Source organism: Antedon mediterranea, chromosome 11 (assembly GCF_964355755.1).
Source record: "Antedon mediterranea chromosome 11, ecAntMedi1.1, whole genome shotgun sequence".
Lineage (NCBI taxonomy): Eukaryota > Metazoa > Echinodermata > Crinoidea > Comatulida > Antedonidae > Antedon > Antedon mediterranea.
This window is the reverse complement of record NC_092680.1, coordinates 12,930,415-12,952,216: the sequence shown is the minus strand read 5'-3', so window position 1 is coordinate 12,952,216 and position 21,802 is coordinate 12,930,415. Positions and strand designations below refer to the sequence as shown.

Sequence of the window (21,802 nt, the reverse complement as noted above, 5' to 3'; positions counted from 1 at the left end):
TCGTTTTTGTTGTTATAAGTGTTGCACAGTGTTTATTTTCAACGTAAATCATGAATATATATATATATATATATATCGGAGAAAAATGATTAGTCTATGGCTCTGTACCAGTTTGATCTTTTTTTCGAGTGAATTATGCTGCAGTTACGGCAGCCCAAATGCCCGTTCCGGTAGCTGTGATGGGAAATCACCAGCCCGTGAAAATCACATACAGCCGCGAGGAGTTGTTGCAATTAAGGCCAAATCCAAACACAGATGGGCCTAGCAACCTAAATCTCAATTACAATCCAAAGCCGCGTAAAAGGGTACGCAGAGGAGGAATTAAGGGAAGGCTCAGACGATTAAATCGTCTTCCTCTACCAACTGTTATTTTTGGAAATGCTCAATCCCTGTGTAATAAGCTCGATCAACTGGAAGCTTGTATGGCAATACAAGACTTCCGAGAATCTAGCTTACTGTGTTTCACCGAAACGTGGTTTAAAGACCAACATACCACTGCAGATGTCAGTATTGATGGGTTCTCATGCGTGCGGGGAGATAGAGATCTGTATGTTACAGGAAAGGAGGCGGTGGTGTCTGCGCATACATTAACACACGTTGGTGTAACAACATCAAGGTAGTAACTAGATTTGAACTCGTCACTACGGACGAGTTAGGTTATCCGCAGCGCAAAGGCCACGTGCACGTCATACGTTAGAATATTGCGCGCAGAAAAACGATTAAGGCATTGAAACAATTTCAGTGTGCTCTCTATTTTTCGTCACGTCTAAGTATATACGGTATACACTATATACTGTATAGGTACTACATACAGTGCAGAATAGGTAAAAATAAGTGACCAAAGTTATTGACGCTTTTGAACATGATGACGTCATCACAATTTTTAAAATGGTGAATCGTGCGAAAGATAATTGATTGACCTAGACAACATACAAAAATGGGGGAAATGGAATACAAATAAGTGGAGATGCGCTATATTAAATGTGACGAGCTACGAGGAAAGAGACAAAAATCCTATATTTTATATTCGAGTGGCCATACGATGACGTCACAATGTCCGGTTAGCCATATTGATGCATGATTTGATATCTGCAACTCATCTACTACCAGAATATGTAATTATAAAAAAGTTCACCACGTAGTTTAGAATCTATGACTGTTTAAAAAAAGGCATAATTTTGACCAATTTTTGAACTTTTTCATCAAAAATGCGCGTAAATTAAATTGTTTAATTGTACGTGCTCGTATGACGTGATTTTAAGTCGAAATTGTTTGAAAGTTGGTAAATTTACTAAAAAAGACAGGAAAAACAAAAATCAAGCAAAAAAACGATGTTTTTGCGCTACGTGCGCACGCGCGCGTAAAAAAATTGCGTACGCGTGGGAATTTTTTAAATGCTCAAAATAACATGAAACGCATAGAAAGTTGATTAGAAATTGATTTTTCACATCTTGAAATTTTAAACTTTCTGTAAAACATGGCATTTTTACTCCATAGAAAGTTTGCGCATGATATGACTTAAATTTTCACCAAGTTTCAATACAAAATGACTTTTGGTTTTCAATCTATGATCAATCATTGAAATTCATAAAATCGCGCGTAACTTACGCTGCGCAACTCCGATACCGTCGAAAAGCTTGGCTGCATATCTACAGCTATAGGTCAATCTTATGAAAAAGTTATACAATCTTATGTTGGCCAGAATTAGAGATACGCTGCGAACAAAATTCGTGGAAAGAAAGAAGATTAAAGAAAAAAAAAAAAGATCCTGACAATAACAAGGGGTTATCCGCCAAGTGCGGATAACCAAAAAAACATTGCTGTCAAGATGTTGAATTCATTGTGATTGCACTACGCCCTTTTTACTTGCCGAGAGAAATACCACAGATCTTTGTGTCAGTTGCATATGTTCAACAAGAAGGAAGTCGTATAGAAGCATGGAAAAAAATCGCACAGGAAATGAGATTATTAGAGAGCGAGTCACCAGATGCGTTAAAGCTGGTGTTAGGTGACTTCAATCATTGTATGCTTAAAAGAGCACTACCTCATTGGCATCAATACGTGAAGGTACCGACAAGGAAAGACAGCATATTGGATGAATGTTATGGAAATATACCGAATGCGTACCTGGCAAAAGCAAAAAATGGAATTGGGAAATCGGATCACAATCTTATTCAATTATTGCCAAAGTATAAGCAGAAATTAAGAAAATTTAACATCATTAAAAAGCCGGTCAAGATATGGTCAGAAGTTGCTATAAATGATCTAAAGGATTGTTTTGATAGAACAGATTGGGATACGTTTAAGAACGATTCACTTGACGACACGGTAGAAAGATGCTCAGCATATATTAAGTTTTGTGAGGACTCCATTGTACCAATCAAATTCGTAAAAATCTATGCAAATAATAAACCATGGGTTTCAAAGGAATTAAGATTACTAATGAAAGAAAAATATGAAACGTTTAAACAAGGAGATTTCGAAGCCTGTAAAATTAGACAAAGGGAAGTGAGACGAGTAATTAAAAGAGATAAGCAGAACTATGCCAAACACATTGAGGACACATTTAGTTAGGTGATATCAAGAACGTTTGGAAAAGTATGAATAAAGTTACGGGTAATTACAAAGTTGCATTAAATAAGAGTAAGGATACTGACATCACAGCGGATAACTTAAATACTTTTTATGTCAGGTTTGAAAAAAGTGACATTTCGGATTTACGGGGAAAACAAAATGAAATTATTATGGGCTCAAACAGAGAAGAAGGAAATAACAATATCCAAATTAATATAACTGATGTGGAACAAACCCTAAAAAAAAGTCAAGTCAAAGAAAGCCACAGGGCCAGATCAAATCTCGGGGAAAGTTCTGAAGACCTGTTATTTTCAATTAAAGTATATTTTTCATTACCTATTTCAGTGGTCGGTTGATGTATGTCGTACTGTACCAAAACTTTGGAAGTCTGCTATTATCACACCGATTCCAATAGATGATAAATGTACTGTTTGCAATGACTATAGGCCAGTGGCATTAACAGCCATCCACATGAAATGTTTTGAGAAAATTAAAAAAAATATATGAAATAATGAGACAAAGGGTATGATTGATAGCAACCAATTTGCTTATAGGGAAAAAAGGGGCGTAGTTGACGCAGTTATGACGCTCACGCAAAAGGTGTATGGTCATCTTGAATATCCAAATAACTATGCTAGAATATTATTTTTAGATTTTTCTGCAGCGTTCAATACAATTCAGCCTCATTTACTTACAGATAAATTATTAAAGTTAGGAATAAATCCACGATTAAATCTCTGGATTTCTGATTTCTTAAATGAAAGAACACAGATTGTTAAGTTTAGGGGTAGCGTATCTAAGCAGTTAACTTGTAATACAGGTGCACCACAGGGATGCGTTCTCTCACCCTTACTTTTTTCATTATATTCTGATTTTTAAAGTGATATTGATCCAAGTAAATCATTTAATGTTAAGTTTGCAGATGATACTTGCCTAGTTGGTTTAATTTCAAAAAATAATGCATCCCTGTTTAATGAATATGTTGAACAATTTGTAGTCTGGTGTAAACAAAATTTTCTTGAACTAAATGCCAAAAAAACTAAAGAGGTTATTGTCGATTTTAGAAGGAAAAATAAAACAAATCATGTAAATATTGAAATTGATAATGAAATTGTTGAAATAGTAGAAAGTCATAAGTACTTGGGATTAATAATTGATAATAAACTAAATTTGGAGAGCAACACTAAAGAACTCCGTACCAAGGCTAATAAGAGAATGTACTTTATATACAAAATGAAACGGTTTAATGTTAGTTCTCATCTTATTCATATGTTTTATTCCTCTGTTGTTCAATCAATCATTTCTTATTATATTATTGTTTGGTTTTCTCATATCAATGTAAACAGTAAAAGTCAAATTCAGAGATTAGTAAACAAGGCCAGCAGAGTTATCGGTGTAGAAATGAAACCTTTAGATGAAATGTTTAATACATTCATACTTCAGAAATTTGACACAATTATGCAAGACCCATCACACCCATTATATTCAGACATCATTATAAGTAGATCAGGAAGGGTTAGACTGACACAACCGTTTCAGATTTTCTCCAATGTACACAGCATGCAATTTATTTAACAAAAACTTTTCAAGATAGTCACTTGTATCATTTGTATTTATTTATATAGTTATCACATCGTATTATTTATTCTACTCAGGTACAAAACATATCTCGAAATTGTTAACAATTTTGACAATAAAGTTATCTTGTATCTTGTATCTAGGCCTATCTATCAAAATTACGAATTTCATATATATATATTATTGCACTATAAGGTCACTGTTAATCAGGAATGGGAGTGTGGATTTCTTAATTCTCTCTGTTCTACATTTATTTTGGGATAGTATGATACATAAACAAAAATGCAGGACAGTTGTAACATAATAATCTACATGTTTTTTTATATAGATGACAAATTTCGTTTTTTTTAAAAAGCTACAAGTTAACGGAGTACTTACTCGAACGTTTCGATCTCTATCAGAGATCATTCTCAACTGACTGCGGAGTGTTATGTTAATGCAGCTTTAACTTGTAGCTTTTACAAAAACGAAATTTGTCATCTATACAAAATCGAAGCTAAATGAAATTCTTTCAAGATGTTTTTTTTTGTGTGTAAATGACAGTTAAATTTGAGTTCTGCGTCTGCACATATGCCACCTAGTTCATCGCCAGCAGCACCAGCCAGCAATCTTAAAAGTCCAGGTGCGACACTTAGAAATGAAGCCTCTGAAGATACAGGAGCTGCTCTCCAGCAACTAAAGAAGGAATTTGATACATATAGAATTGAGAGGAAAGAGAACGAAAAGTAAGTGTAATATTGCCATGTCTTAATGGTTAAATTAGGTAAGTGTGTTTTTTTGCTTTCCTTAAAGATGTATTGTATCCCTGAAAAAAAAATGCTTAAAAAATTTCTGTAGAATATGCCATTTTAGTCTCACATAACACTTTGACCAAAAATTGGATCGAAAAACAATTTATTTACCTGAAAAAAATATTGGCTGCCAGCTAATGGGTTTTTGGTTGATTTAACCATTTATTTGTTTATTTTATAATGAAAAATTATTTGGGTTTTTTTTGTGATGAAACTACAAAATAACATATTCAACGTCTGATTTAATTAATCTTCATTTAATTGTTAAGTTATGGAAAATAAAACAATCATTTAAAATTAAATGTTATTTTACACTAAGTATCTAAACTATAATAAAAGAAGTTGTATTGTTATTTTCAGATAATTCTAATTCCTTTATTTTCTTGCAGGTTATTGACCGAGCAACTAGATACATTGCGCAATCAAGTGTCAGATTTTAGGGTCCAAAATGCTAAACTTGCCTCACAGGTATTTTTTTTTTTTTTAATCTAAATTTTATTTCCATTTTATGAATATTAAAATTACTTTTTCATTTCAAACGATAAAACTGATTATGTACAGATTAAAATATATTACGATTTAAAATAAATATAACATTCATGTTTAAACTGCAAAAAGGTACTGCATAAGTGTTTTTTTTTACTTATTGAGAAAAAAACTTATTTATAAATGGCAGTTCAATTAAAGAAGTTTGTTGGAATATGTTTTACAGCTTGACTTCGCTAGTGAAAGGTACAAGATTGTGCAAAGTAACATTGACGGCTACAAGAAAGAGATTGCAGGTTTACGAGATAAGAGTCAGAAACAAAGTGGGGAAGCTATCAAGTTACAACAACTAATTAATCACCAAACTCAAGTAATTTATATTTTTTTAAACAGTAAACTTGCACAAAACTGACTTTGTTGAAATTAAGAAACTCCCCACAAAATAAAAATTTAAGATCTATTGTCCCCCTAAACAATTTTTTTTTTCAATTTTTGTTTTTAATATGCCATTTTAATGTCACATAATAGTTGTTCACTTTGACTAAAAACTGGATGGGAAAAAAAAGTTTTAGTTGAAAAAAATGTAATTTAAAGCAAAAAATACTTGCATGTCAGACAATGGTTTTTGGTTAAAATTAACCATTTCTTTTTTCTTTTTGTGAGTGAAAAATTTTTTTTTTACAGAAGTGAATAACTTTTTTAAAACTGCGAAATGGCCAATTTAAAAGTCTGACTTTATTAATCTTCATTTTTCATGTTTTTTGGGGGCAGTACATCTGTAATAGAAGGTTTTGAATAATTGGATGTTTGTTTGTTTATTCAGGATCAACTAGCTGTTCAAGAGAGGTTGTCAAGAGCAGAGGTATCCTGCGAGAAGCTTCGTGCAGAGAGGGATATGTTAAAAGGTGTGGAGGCAAGACTAAGTCAAGAGAAAGATGCTTTAATGAGGGAGCACAGAGGACAAAATCTACTGCTTGTCAACCTTGAAACTATTAAGGTAACATGCATTTTGTTTTTCTGTGATTTTTTTTATTGGCTTTTGTCACTTGTTAACTATGTGCCAATATGTTGAAATTAGGAGTGAAATAAGTAACTTATTTCAAAAAGTTTATTAAAGCATATTTAAAATTTAAAAAAAAAATATAAATAAAAAAATAAAATTTAAAGTTTGTTAAAATTGTTTTTATTTTCAGTCTAATAATTTTATTAGTACCCAAACAAATATTACAGTATATTACCAGACTGAACTACTGTACTTTTGTATAGTTTTTATTTAATATACACTTTACAATACAGAACAATTTAGAGAAGTCAGAATTTGAAGACAAAGCAAGAATGACAAACAGAATTGAGAGTCTGGATAGGGAGATTAGCACTCTTAAGAGAAAGCTGGAAGCGGAGGCTAAGAATCAAAAGGAATCTAACAAGTCATGGGAGGTAAAATGAGAATAACTAATATAAGAAAGTGTAGTAATTAACTTAAATATTTATTTATGTTTTTATAGATGTTCTAAAGAAACTGCTTTGTTTGCTACTGTAAGTAACATACAACAGTATATAGTACGCCGGTACAGTATATAGTACGCCGGTACAGTATATAGTACGCCGGTACAGTATATAGTACGCCGGTACAGTATATAGTACGCCGGTACAGTTTATAGTACGCCGGTGCAGTTTATAGTACGCCGGTGCAGTATATAGTACGCCGGTGCAGTATATAGTACGCCGGTGCAGTATATAGTACGCCGGTGCAGTATATAGTACGCCGGTGCAGTATATAGTACGCCGGTGCAGTATATAGTACGCCGGTGCAGTATATAGTACGCCGGTGCAGTATATAGTACGCCGGTGCAGTATATAGTACGCCGGTGCAGTATATAGTACGCCGGTGCAGTATATAGTACGCCGGTGCAGTATATAGTACGCCGGTGCAGTACATAGTACGCCGGTGCAGTACATAGTACGCCGGTGCAGTACATAGTACGCCGGTGCAGTACATAGTACGCCGGTGCAGTATATAGTACGCCGGTGCAGTATATAGTACGCCGGTGCAGTATATAGTACGCCGGTGCAGTATATAGTACGCCGGTGCAGTATATAGTACGCCGGTGCAGTATATAGTACGTCGGTGCAGTATATAGTACGCCGGTGCAGTATATAGTACGCCGGTGCAGTATATAGTACGCCGGTGCAGTATATAGTACGCCGGTGCAGTATATAGTACGCCGGTGCAGTATATAGTACGCCGGTGCAGTATATAGTACGCCGGTGCAGTATATAGTACGCCGGTGCAGTATATAGTACGCCGGTGCAGTATATAGTACGCCGGTGCAGTATATAGTACGCCGGTGCAGTATATAGTACGCCGGTGCAGTATATAGTACGCCGGTGCAGTATATAGTACGCCGGTACAGTATATAGTACACCGGTACAGTACAGTGCTTTATTGTATTTCTGTTCTTGTATTGTATTTCTGTTCTTGTATTGTATTTCTGTTCTTGTATTGTATTTCTGTTCTTGTATTGTATTTATTTTCTTGTATTGTATTTTCTTATTTTCAGCAAAAAGTTGAAGAGGCTCATCAACAGTGGAGAAATGAAATGGAAAATCACCAACAAACAAGACAGAAACTAGTGAATGCTACAGCAGACCTGAATGGTGTTAAGGAACAAGTAAGTTGACAAGTCAAACAATCACTTTTTTTTCGTATTGCTTATTTAGTTTACACTTAAGCGTATTCTCGTAATGATATACGTGTTTATTTTGTTTCATTGTAGTGTTCAACAGCAGAGGCTCAACTTGCAGCAGCCCAGATCAAATTAGACCAAGCTCTTACAACTGGTTCTACCACCGGTAAAACATTTTTATTTTGTTTATTTTATGAAGGAGTCATTAAACTTTTTAAAACCATTAGACTGTGGCGGTATTCAACATTCATACTTAGGCTAAGAGAAACACTCACTTAAAATAAAAAAATCTCCTATCTAAGTGAATACAATTTAATGGAAATACTTAAATATTTATTGGTTTAAGTGAAATACATAATATTTAAGGGAAATATCTCACTTAAGTGTGATTTGTGAATACGGCCACTGGACGTTTAGAAGCCCCTAGATCTTTTGTGAATGAAGGTAGCATCCGATTGGAATCTATACTGCCATTCGATGGATCCGAGATAAAAAACTTTAAAAATATATTTCATTATTATCATTTCCTGCTACCAATTTGCTTTTTTCTTACTATTTTTAGATGTACAAGACCAAACAAATGAAGTTAAAGAATTGAAAATGCAACTAAAAGGTACGTTGAATATTTGTTGTTGCTTTTTTCCATCATATTATACAAAATTGGTTTGAATCAAATGATATCTTCCATGTTCTGGGAATTATGGTACATTATAAATGGCATTTGTGTATGTCCACAATTATTGTTAGGATTAAGATTTGTATGGCGAATAGACTATTAAACTATGTAATTCCTGAAACGTTTTGGTTGTACTACAACCAACTTCTAATAGTAATGCTAGGCAAGTAAGGTCCAGGGTAATTATTTAGTCACTCAATACACTTTCCAGATTTATGTTTTTACACCAAAGCAATTTCAGTTATCATACTTTGTTTTTATGTACTATATGTTATATGTAACTCATATTAATATTATTATATTTGTTTAGGCCTCAAGGAGCAACTGCAGAAAACAAAAACAGTAGCAGAGAAGTTCCAGGGCATGAGTGCAGCCTTTGACATGAGTCTGAAGGAACAGAACGATGCATCCAACACATTCAAAGAAACAATGGAAAAAAGAGTACAGGAGTCGGTTGAAGGTATTCAAACAATATTCTTGTTATTGTGTTGTGATCTATCTACTCAGTATGTAGTATTAAACTATTAAACTCCATTAACAACACAACCAGTGGAGTAACACAGAGGCCTGAGGCCCCTGGTTTAGAAAACCCAAGTGGCCCTCCAAGTTCCAATGCTAAAAGCTAGGGGGTTTTTAGCCTTTTTTGGCATATTTTATTGCCAGTTTTTTCCCATGGCACTGCTCATGGGCCCCCATATGCTCCCGGGCCCCATTATAATACTGCATGTCGACATATTTCGTCTGTTAAGGGGAAAAGTTTGTATGTGATTTGAAATAAATAGTGTAAAATATACAGGTGTAAATAAGATGGTATATAACAATATTTCATATTTTCTGGCTGTTTTAATTTATCGTTTGGGTTTAATTTTTTTTTTGTATCTCCATATGTATTTATTATACACTAAAGCTCTGCCTACACTATGAAACTAGGTTGACAAAAAAAAGTGTGATGTCAAAATATGGTATTGATATGCTTAAATATGGTAGTGATATAACATCATCGTGTCCATGTTTGGGCACATTACATTTTTTTGTCACTTAAAATTTGATAGTGTAGACAGATCTTAACATTCAATATATTTATATATATATATATTTATATTTTCCTAACAGTTCAACAAAAACTAGAAGAAAAAATTCTTCAGTACGAGAAAGAGAAGTGCGAAATGAGCGAACAAAGTAACCAGCTACAAGAACTAATGAGCCAACAGACTGCTGAGCTGCGAAAGAAGTTGTCGACAGCTCAGAGTGAGCTGCAAGAGGCTGTAGAGAAAAGTATGGTTGCGCAATCTATGGAGAAAGCCGCTAGACAGGATTGCCAGACACAAGCTCAACTGGCTAAAGAAAGTCAAGATAAATATAAGCGAGAATTTCTACTGCATGCCAGTGTTGTACAGCAACTAGATACTGTTAAGGAACAGGTAAGCCACTGTCAGACTTTCATTCAATCAATCATTTTTAAAGCACCATTCCAACCATCATTGCTCATACCTATTATCATATCTAAAGCTCTGTCTACTAGTTTGACGAAAAAAAATGTGATGTGCCCAAATATTGTAGTGATATGCCCAAATATGGTAGTGATCATCATGTCCATATATGGGTACATCATATTTTTTTTGTCACATTATATTTGATAGGGTAGAAAGAGCTTAAGACTAACAAATTACTATCACTCGTTCTAATCTTTATTAGGATGACAATATAAAATGATTTTGTTATTGAACCATCCAGAATCCGCTGAGATTTTATGCTATATTCTATTCATTTTGTATTTTTAACGAACGGTAATTTGTTTCAGTTGGAAGGTTTTAACACAAAACTAGCAGAAGCCCTGGAGATGCGTAAACAGGCTGAGGAGACATTAAATGTGTCCAAGGTAATGAATGGCTGACCACTCACTCTGTATGACCAACCACTCACTCTTTTTGACCACTCACTCTAAAAATATCTCACTTGTTGGTACTGTTTTACTTATCTACCAACTATAATTTATGTTATATCATAGAGAAATTTTCTCTATGTTTGTTATATCACACTATATAAGAATAATTTATGGCCTTGCACGGCCTTGACCTTTAGGTGATCAGGTTCTCAGTGTTTAAATAAAGTATTTATTAATATTACAATAAGCTCATTTTGGTAAAAAATTTAAGTTTTTGTCAAAGTTTCCTAAATACTGTAAAATAGTATTTTCTGATGCATGATTGCTTTATGGTGTATCAGTCCACTGTTGGACATGTACTGCTCCCGTAAACTGTTCCATCTTTGTATCATCAGTTAGCGGTGTTTTTTCTATGCCTTGACACCTTGTAGGGGGAATTCTAACCTTGCCTGTCGACCATTTTCCAAGGATTATATGTTAGCATTTTTCTTCTTTTTTTCACCCAAGCAATTGTATAGTAAAACCTAAACTTAAAACCAAAATAATAATCAATAGTTTTAAGCCACTAAAAAGACAGTGTAGTAATAATTGTTGAATTATTATTATTACTATTATTATAAATTGTTGTTTCTCCTCAGGCATCATGGGAAGAACAGCTACGTATACAGAAGGATGAAGTGATCGGTCTTCAAACTAGGTGTCAGGATGTAGAAAAACAGAATGTTTTGTTACATGAACAAGTTGAAGCTGTAAGTAGTATGATAGAATTGTCAGTTAAGCTCTGTCTACACTATCAAACTTTATGTGACAAAAAAAAATGTGATGTGCCCATATATGGACATGATGATAGTCATATCACTACCATATTTGGGTACATCACACTTTTTTTGTTAATTTTGTTTGATAGTGTTGACAGAGCTTTAGAAGACTTGTTCCACAACCTGGAGAATGAACTGAGGTCACTATGACACAATGACACTGTTCAGTGCCGTATCCAGCATTTTGGATTTGGGATTTCAAGGGCCTAAAATAAGTGCTGAGTGTAATTTATTATCCTATTTTTTGCATTGTAATTTAGTTTTTTTCAGTTTTATATAAATTTTGTAATGTTGTAATTGTGAGATACTGTCTTTTTAATGTAATTCTATGTATATTTTATATTATTATCTTATGTATGATGCATACACATGTGTTGTATATTTGATTCAATTCCATAACATGAAATTACAAGACAAGTAATAAAATAATACTCAAAAGACAGTAAAAATATTCTTAATTTATTACAAAGCCTTAAAATATTTTATCTTTTAATTTTTTTAGTTGTCAAATAAATTTGTTAGTGAGCAGTCTAAGGATTTAACAGATTCGGTGAACATGTCCTTTAGCGAAGATAAATCTGTAGAACAGCTGTTGGAGGTCGTACGATTCTTGCGAAGAGAAAAGGAAATAGCTGAGACGCGATACGAGCTGGTACAAGCGGAGACGGTTCGTTTCAAACAACGCTGCAACTTGCTAGAACACAGGTTGGAGGAGACTCAGAAAGCGTTGACGGAGGAGAGAGAACGATCGCAGGTATACACATTTATACGTTAACATTTTCCAAAATGATTATTGATATTTTTTCTACTTAGGCTATTAAAACAGAATAACAGTGTGGCACTTGTGAACACTCTCAGGGAAGACATGCAGCTGCACAATTGGACAGTAGTTAGTAGTTATGGATTGTCATCTGTTTAGCTCTGTCTACACTATCAAACTTAATGTGACAACAAAATGTGATGTCTCCATATATGGACATGATGATGTCATATCACTACCATATTTGGGCACATCACACTTTTTTTGGTGAAACTAGTTTGTTAGTGTAGACAAAGCTTTAGAATGTTTAATCTTCATAAAATCATTGATTGCTATTTTTTTTTTTAACAATGTGGCTACTTATTATTCTGCTTTCCCAGTGGCTCACCCTTTCAATATCTTCATTGCTGCACATATTATCAATTCTTTGTGTTTATTTAGGTGACAGCTCACACCCGAGCACAGCATGAAGACCTTGTAAGCAAAGTAGAAACATTAAATGTTTTATCAGACAGTAACAAATTAATGAGAACGGAGAAAGACCAATTGGAACAACAACTTCAACAGATGCAAGCAAAGGTAAGTGTGTTATTATTTGTAGTAAATACAGTCAACAGTTGTGTGTAGAATTTATTAGGTTGTTGGTGCACTAGAGAATGTGTCTATTTTTCTTGATACATCGGCAAGGATTTGAGACTCACTCGCTCCATGATTCTTGAAGTAGAACAAGTCTTCTCGGATAAGGACTATAAACCATTGGCCCAGTGTACACAGGTCATGCGCACTTTAAAGAACCTTGTACATCTTTCGAGACGAATAGGAGTAACCCTGGTGTACTAGTACATCACAGCCACTGATCATAACTGGGATCTGTGGGAGACCAGTCTTTGACTAAAGAGGTCACCCAGTATAAATAAAATATTTCAATTTGTTTGTAGGTTGAAAAGTTAGAATCTGATATAGCTCCGATACAAGAAGCAAACCGAGACCTGAGTGTCCAAAAGGAATCTCTGTTGGCGGAGAAGACCGCCCTCACCACTGAAGTGAATCGATGGAAACAACGAACTAATCACCTTATTGAAAAGACTAACATGACTGATCCTGAGGAACAGAAAAAACTTATGTAAATAATGTGAACCTATTGTACCCTTTAATAAAAACTACTATCTCCTTGGTGCAAAGGATGAAACTAGAAGACTGCCAGTAATTTGTAGCTCCAGTTGAGTCTCGACCTTTCTCAGATCTCATGTGACCCCTATCCCCGTAAAGCTATAGAAACAAGAAAAAAACGGTTACTAAACTGACAACAATAGATGTGTATTGAGTCGTTTTTTAACTACGAATGAGGAACCTGAAGCTCTGTCTACACTATCAAACTAGTTTGATATAAAAAGTTATGGTAGTGATATGCCCAAATGTGGTAGCGATATGCCCAAATATGGTAATGATATGCCCAAATATGGTAGCGATATGCCTAAATGTGGTAATGATATGACATCATCATGTCCATTACATTTTTTTTTATCAAAAAGTTTTATAGTGTAGACAGAGCTTAACAAATTTTGTTAAACAAAATCGAAATAATTTGTATTGGGAACATAGTTTATTTTACATGACACTATTCAATGTATCCAATTAAATTTCAGAGAAGAAAGAGATAACAATCGAAAGACAATTAAAAACTTAACAGAAGAAAGTCATCGCAATAAGTAAGTAGATTGTATGTATATCATTTCATTGTACTTTTATTTCGGAAACGGACGTCCATAGTTACAAAAGATAAAATGGTTTCTTTAAATTCGAACTCATTTAAAACTAATTTGAAATGATTTTTGTTTGCAAAAACTTGGGTTTATTTGTTTTATAATTAGGTTACATGCATATAACCTCTTGATTCTGTCAGGATCTTTATTTATTTCTTTATTTATTTATGCTTTCCTTAGCACTATTTTGTCCGTCAATTATCTTGATATCAGTTTCATCTAGCTAAGTCAATTTTTCAGAGTATATTCCTTATGGCCAGGAATTGATGTGGTTATGTTTTCATGGTGCGCAATCAAAAATTACGTGGTCTACGAGCGATTTAACGAAATCACGTTTGTAATCATATCTTCACAAGCATGAATCACAATTAAACAAAATTTGGTACTCATAAATGTCAGGTCATATTTCATCATATGGCAATACAAAAATAAATAACGCTTGCGTACGCGCGCTTAAAATGTTCAAAATTGTCAAAATTTATTTTTGATGAAATTAGAGTACGTTTCAGGCAATTTTAAGCGTTTAAAAAATTGCCATGAGTGTGCAGATTTTTGCACGCGCACTGCGCGTTAAACGTTAATGCACACTCTTTTTGCCCGATTTCTATTTTACAATCTTTCTTTAATAATATCATCATATTTGATTCACTTTTCAACTCAAAATTGCGTTATACGAGCACGTCAAAAGTGACAGGCTACGCACGTATAAGTTAACAAAATGGTGAAAATATGCTAAATTTTAAAATTAATATATATCGTCAGAATGCTGGGGAACACCTATTTTTTATTTTATTTTCTTGAAGTGTATGTATCATATGTTTATGATTTATTATCAAATTAAGAGAACAAAAGTTGATTAAGTCATCATTAATTGCATATTAAATTTAAAAAAAATTATTTCGACAATCAAACAAATTATGACATTTTCTTAGGCCGAAATAACAAACTTAACATTAACTTTCTTTCTTAAGAAGTTCATATATTAAAGTTAAAAGTATATAGTTTGACAGTGCATAATTTTTTTACATTTTTAAAGTCAGTCATCATAGTAAAAAATTATAATTCATTGCGGTATGTAATAATCTATTTGCACCAAAGTGGTTACTGCATAGTAAATACACGGAGGAATTTGTCTACAACTTTTAGTCAGTTGTGTATGGTTCGGTGGTCTGTGCTCGTGTCTATGGCATTCAAGGTACCGAGATCGAATCTCACCTTGGGAAACGAAATAATATTTTTATTTTTATTATCCGTATTGTTTGTTCAAATTTATTTCTTAGTGTATAGATTATACACATGATTTATAATGAAATCTAGATAAAAAGTAACTTATGTCTTTATTATTATGTAACAAATGTGGTTTATGACATTATACGCAGAGGGATCTTTGATCGGATTGTGGTACCGGCTATTGTATTTGCGTTAGCAAGATCCTATCATATATTATAAATAATTAAAGATTATGAGAAAATCAATCAATCAATATATCTTTTACAAATCAATTATCCTTATTTAAATCAATGCATATAACCTATAATTCGTCATAGTGACGAATTAAATCTAGTTAATATTTGTTTTTTTCTTTTAATTTTAGGGCTGAAATATCACGTTTAAATTCACAGTTGGCATCATCTCGGTAAGTTTGTACAAACAACCTTTTCCTTTTATATATATAAAACATTAAATACACTGATTAGGTTTCAGTTTTTACATATTATGTTGTGTCTTCGTCTAGACCTCCAATCAATAATTGATTAACATGACATTATAATTTGTTCTTTTGTCGAAAACTCCCTAAAACAAAACCAGTAAATAATGCATTTGTTAAGCTCTGTCTACACTGTATGTTACAAAAAAATGTGTTGTGCCCATGTATGAACATAATGATGCCATATCACTACTATATTTGGGCACATCACTACAATATTTGGGCACATCACTACCATATTTGGGCACATCTTGTTTTGTCAAACTAGTTTGATAGTGTAGACAGAGCTTTAGGACAGCATGAAACTCTTTTAATTTTGTTTAAATATTTTAAATTTCAGATCTGATAATTCTAAACTTAACCTAAACATTAATGTGTCTCAGTAAGTATTTTTTATGATACTTTCTTTTTAACTGATCTTGCTGTGTGTTCTATTCATTTATAAAAGTACACATTCTAAGTTGTTTTTATTTCTTAGCATTATTGCTGTGTGGTTTTCTCTCTTTCTTTCTTTCTTTATTTGAGCATTGGTTTTATGACTGTATTTTTGCTTGGAGCTAGTATTTTGACACAACCATATGGCATTGTTTATTCGTTTGTTAAAATTAACTTTAATGAAATTAAACAACATGATTATTATGCAAATTTGATGTGTTGTTTTTAGATCGCAACACAAGTTGGAACTCACAAAAGTAAAGTAAGTATTTTGTAATTTATAATTGTTTTCTTTAAATTTAATAAATTCTTTTCCAATAATCCAGTCACTGCATTATTAACTCTTTACAAGAATTTATGATTAAAATATGAAATGCTAAAGCTCTGTCTACACTATCAAACTTTATGTGACAACAAAATGTGATGTGCCCGTATATGGACATGATGATGTCATATCACTACCATATATGGGCACATCACACTTTTTCTGTCAAACTAGTTTGATAGTGTAGACAGAGCTTAACACAATGCTCAGTGGTTATTGTTGTTTTATTTTTGTGTGTGATGTAATTATGATAAGTATTTGTAAAAATATGTTTTGTATTTGTGTTGATAATGCAAGTATTAACATATTTTCTTTGTGAATGTAGTGAGGCAGTTAGTGCAGCAAACAAAGCGACAGAAGAAAAAGTGAAGGAAGTAGAAGAACAAAAGAAAACTATTAATCAGGTAAATAATTCTTTTTTTAAATACCATTAATTTCTTTGGTTAAAATGTTCTCGTTGCAAGAACGATTCATCATTTCAGTTGTATGTTCCACATGGTTCTCGCATTAGGAACAACCTCCCTGCTGATTTAAATTTAAATTTGTTCCTTGAAGGGAAGCTACATAATTATTTTAATACTTTTTTTTTTATTTTAATTTTTTTTAGTCTAATGTCTGCAGTTTGTAATTGTAGATCGTATTTAAGTTGTTTTGGGTAAATTCAAGAAAATAATTTTAAAAAAGGGTAATTATAGAAAGAGAAATATTAACAAATATCTATAATACGTATAAATAAAAATGGTAGTATACCACAAAACAAAACAAAAAGTTGTTTTGCTTGACCAGCTTGACCAAGTAGCTTAGTTGTTTGGTCTTTATTTGCCTTTTATTTAGTTTGTTTTGTTATTCGCAGAAATAAAAACAAAATATTGTCCAGTGAAATAAGAAAAAAGGGAGGAAAAATGTTGTCTGATGTAAAGCTCTGTCTACACTATCAAACTTTTTGTGAAAAGAAATGTGATGTGCCCATATGTGGACATGATGTAATATCACTACCCTATTTGGGAACATCACACTTTTTTTGTCAAACTATAGTTTGATAGTGTAGACAGAACTTTACTCTTTGTAATTAGTTACAAGCATGCTCATTTTGATAAATTTGATTTTTAGGTGAGGAAGATTGGCCGCAAATACAAGTCGCAATTTGATGAACTGAAGGCGCAGTTCGATGCATTACAAGCACAGGTTGATAATGAAAAGCAAAATGCAGCAGCTAAGCCGCAAGTTGACCCAGAAATAGAGGAGAAATTAAAGAACGCAGAGGAACAGATCAAAACACTGACAGAGGTATACATTAACTTGTTTTGAAAATTCTACAGAAACAATAAACAGTATTTTTTATGGGAATAATAGTATAGATCTGTCTACACTATCAAACTAGTTTGACAAAAAAGTTTGATGTGCCCAAATATGGATGTGATATTCCCACCACATATGGTAGTGGTATGACGACATCATGTCCATATATATACATTTTTTTTGTCACATAAAGTTTGATAGTGTAGACAGAGCTTAAGATGAGGATAGGGATAATAAATATAACTTTTATTTAGATGAATAAATGAACACTTTAAATTTCACTTAAGTAGTTTGTAGAAATACAACTGTCTATCATGTTTCTACTTAAATCAATATGTCCCAATTATGTATTAGAGTGTTGCATATAATGCAGTCTTAATATTTTTTAATAATTCGTTTTTTTTTATAATAAACAGGAAATGTCCCAAGTTCAGCAAGAAAGTCAGAAAATGAAGGTGAGAGAATTGTCTAAAATATGAAGGAAAAAAAAGAAATAAATTAGATAAAATAAAAATGTTAAATATTTAATTTTAAATTTGAACCTGGTAATTATATATATAATTTTAACTCCATTAAAGAATTTACAATGTTTATATTGTTGTTAGTGGGATTCTGTACTATCTTTACTATTTATGTCATCTCTAATATTTGCTGGTGTTTATGTTTTAATTAACATATTTTCAGACTCAGTTGACAGAAAAGGACGAGAAGGAAGAGAAATACAAGGGCGCATTGACAAATTCAAAGGGCGCATTGACAAATTCCAAGAAGAAAATTGCAAATTTAACCAGTAAGTATAATTAATGTGCTATAATATAGAAATGCTAAGAAAGTTTCATATTCACTGTTTTTGTTTAATTTCTTATTATTGAATCTATTTTTAGATGAAAATGAGAAATTAAAGAATGAGATTGATGAGTTAAAAGGTCAAGTACAAGCCTCTGAGGGCATTTCCAAAGAACAGGAGAAACAGTCAAACAGGGTGAGGGACGACTATCAAATGCAGAAGAGGAAGTTGGAACAGCAGCTCAAAGATGCCAATGAACAACATGTAAGCTAGGCTAGGCCACCCCTGTTCTTAGCACTCTGTGGTGGTTTTCAAATCAAAACTTTTCCACTACATTTATGGTGTTTTTGATACACTGTATATGGATGTGTGTAATAGACAAAACACAAAACAAACTCTTTTTTTCTAAAGCTCTGTCTACACTATCAAACTTGATGTGACAAAAAAATGTGATGTGCCTGTATATAGACATGATGATGTCATATCGCTACCATATTTGAGCACATCACACTTTTTTTGTCAAACTAGTTTGATAGTGTGGACAGAGCTTACTGTAGATATAGTGATGATAATGACATCTGGCATGTTACTAGTATACAATGAGTGTTTATTAGTTGAATGGAGATTGAAATACTGACTTCTATTTTAACGATACAGAGCCAAATTATATATTTATTTTTTTCTGCTTTTTCAATTGAAATATTTTATTTATACTGGGTGACCTCTCCAGTTAAACTGGTCTTCCAGCGGGTCCAGGTATGATCAGTGGCTGTGATGTACTAGTACATCGGCAGTAACCCCCTACATGTTATTATATATTATATCACTTATTTTGTTTACAGATTAAATTTAAAAACGAGCTAGTTCAACAGAGACAGAGATTGCAAAAGGAATTGGAAGAGTTTCAGCAAAAGGTATTGTTGAATTTTTATGTTTACAAAAAGTATGTGTACGATTGTAAGGTTTTTAGAATTTTGATATTGATTTTATATTTGATTAAATAGTGCCAGGAACAACAGCGTGTTATCAGTGAGCAGCAGAAACAACTACAAAGCCAACAACAGCAGCAACAAGTTATGGCAACATCAGAAAGACCAAGGTAGAGAGCAGTTATAACCTTTAACCTTCTTGTATACCCTAGAGTTTACACTCTGGTGCATGCACCGTAAAAAACGTGGTGTTAACGTCCCAGTTTGTGTAAACACCAAAGTTTAGTTATGTCTTGGGAAATGTGTAGTATTAACCTAGCCTGAACAAATTTATTTGCCAATTCTTCTTTCTAACAGTAATGGAAGAGAACAAGATTATTTTAATGTTGATAAACTAGAAATACTTTTACTCATAACTGACACAAACTCTTGTTATGACAAGCAATGACCTTTAGGTCACTATCTACTACGGTATGCATAACATACACACTGTTAAATAAGTAGAAAATAACCTGAGCTATGCACGACGTGATTATGAAATCATGTTCCGAATATGACCATTGTTGCAGTGAACTATATTTTTATACAGTATTATTCAAGATACTGTATATATAACTACAAGGTAAACAAATTACAACATTGTTTTAATATTCCTGCTACAGTACCACAAGAGAAGAACCACCACCAACAGCCAACATTAAACCCATGGCAACTCCATCACCCACTGCAGCTAAGCCATCTCCGACATCAAGTACCTTGAGAGCTACTGCTAGCATTAGACCAATTGCCAAGACAGCTTCGTCTGTTTCCTCACCATCAGTGACTCCGACCCCCATGGCCACCGTCATGCCTCAGACCCAGGAACCATCTTCCACCCCATCTCAAATGCTTCCACAACCTGAATCTTCAGAAAGTGAGCCCCCTACTGTCACAAATGTTGTGACAGCTACACCTGTTTGGGCAGTGCCACCAACACAACTTGCTCCCCCCGTTGCAATTGCTGAGCCTGTGATGGAGAGTCAGTCTTTAGTGGAGGAGCCATCAACGTCGCAAGGTTATGAACCTGGTAAAATAACTTTATTTTACTCTCAAAATTACAAATTTATAAATATTGTAACTAAGTAAAATGATATAACCTAATCGAGTATCATTTATAGTAACTTTCGCCTCTTATTTAATTATATCTAGAAACATCTGGTGGGCGTGAACCACATATTCAAGCAGAGAGCACAAGTGTAGCTACCATTGAACCATCTACCAGTACCAACGCTGTCAGACCATCAACTGAACCTACTCCCTCTGCTACGACAATGAAGAGGCAGAGAGAGGATGATGAAAACGAGAGGTATTATTTTCTTGGTGTCACTCTACTAAAGCTCTAATTGCTATTCACCTAATAAGTATACAATAAAAAGCCACTAATCTCTAAAGCCACTTTTTTGTTCATCTCCGGTTTTATAGAATATTATTTTTGTAGGAAATACATAATTATAACCATTTTGAAATGTTACATAATAATACTAATATAATTATATTGCAGTGAAGCAGTACCAACCGAACGAGAAAGCACGCCCCCACTTGAGAAGAAGCAGAAAGTTCAAAAACAGGTATTTTTCAAGTTATTTTGTAGGTCATATAAAAAGCATGCAATTTGACCTAGAAAGGTCATGGAAGTTAATTCTTGAGAAAGTACTTTGGAATTATAGATTTGTATGTTTTTCAATATTAGGGAGAGGCATCGCCTGAACCAAGCAAGCAAAGTGACCAACCAAAGGTAGAACCTATCCCAGAAGACAGCAAAGAAGCACAGGCGTTACCACAAGAGGTTGTTCAACTTCGTGCAGAGTCGCGCATAGACAAGAAATTACGTGTTATACAACAGGCTGAACCACAACAACGGCAAGTACCACAGCAAGTGTCTAGCCATCAACAACGCCAAGTACCACAGCAAGGGTCAAGCCATCAGCAACGGCAAGTACCTCAACAAGGGTCGAGCCATCAACAACGGCAAGTACCTCAACAAGGGTCAAGTCATCAACAACAAGAGCAAATTATTGCGGACGACGATGATGATGACATTCAGTTTGTTGGAATTGAAGCGCTTGATGATGGCGGTGTTGGCATTGCTCTTGGTGATGAAGAGACAGATGATAATGATGTCATTGTCGTTCTGGAAAGTGATGAAGTAATTTGATTTACTTTTTTTCCTGCTTTTACATTAAATTAAACTTGTCAACTAATAACACAAAAATATTGCTAGATGTATTTATTATTTGTATCCATAAATGTACTATGCTCAAT

The 21,802-nt window shown here is 33.5% G+C and overlaps 1 protein-coding gene across 3 annotated transcripts in view; it reads left to right on the top strand.

Moving 5' to 3' along the window:
* The window catches only part of LOC140061938 (nucleoprotein TPR-like), a 41,507-nt gene that overhangs the window by 11,579 nt on the left and 8,126 nt on the right, over positions 1-21,802 (top strand). For all 3 annotated transcript variants that reach the window (XM_072107947.1, XM_072107946.1, XM_072107945.1), the window contains exons 17-46: positions 4,696-4,877; positions 5,333-5,411; positions 5,656-5,799; positions 6,253-6,426; positions 6,726-6,866; positions 7,991-8,101; positions 8,207-8,282; positions 8,679-8,729; positions 9,103-9,252; positions 9,906-10,213; positions 10,594-10,671; positions 11,316-11,426; positions 11,998-12,249; positions 12,697-12,834; positions 13,194-13,378; positions 13,902-13,964; positions 15,613-15,654; positions 16,067-16,108; positions 16,391-16,423; positions 16,812-16,890; positions 17,597-17,773; positions 18,202-18,240; positions 18,470-18,575; positions 18,670-18,836; positions 19,415-19,486; positions 19,577-19,671; positions 20,164-20,567; positions 20,690-20,846; positions 21,042-21,108; positions 21,231-21,686. In XM_072107947.1, coding sequence (XP_071964048.1) covers positions 4,696-4,877; positions 5,333-5,411; positions 5,656-5,799; positions 6,253-6,426; positions 6,726-6,866; positions 7,991-8,101; positions 8,207-8,282; positions 8,679-8,729; positions 9,103-9,252; positions 9,906-10,213; positions 10,594-10,671; positions 11,316-11,426; positions 11,998-12,249; positions 12,697-12,834; positions 13,194-13,378; positions 13,902-13,964; positions 15,613-15,654; positions 16,067-16,108; positions 16,391-16,423; positions 16,812-16,890; positions 17,597-17,773; positions 18,202-18,240; positions 18,470-18,575; positions 18,670-18,836; positions 19,415-19,486; positions 19,577-19,671; positions 20,164-20,567; positions 20,690-20,846; positions 21,042-21,108; positions 21,231-21,686 — 4,179 coding nt within the window. The remainder of the gene's footprint in view (positions 1-4,695; positions 4,878-5,332; positions 5,412-5,655; positions 5,800-6,252; positions 6,427-6,725; positions 6,867-7,990; positions 8,102-8,206; positions 8,283-8,678; positions 8,730-9,102; positions 9,253-9,905; positions 10,214-10,593; positions 10,672-11,315; positions 11,427-11,997; positions 12,250-12,696; positions 12,835-13,193; positions 13,379-13,901; positions 13,965-15,612; positions 15,655-16,066; positions 16,109-16,390; positions 16,424-16,811; positions 16,891-17,596; positions 17,774-18,201; positions 18,241-18,469; positions 18,576-18,669; positions 18,837-19,414; positions 19,487-19,576; positions 19,672-20,163; positions 20,568-20,689; positions 20,847-21,041; positions 21,109-21,230; positions 21,687-21,802) is intronic.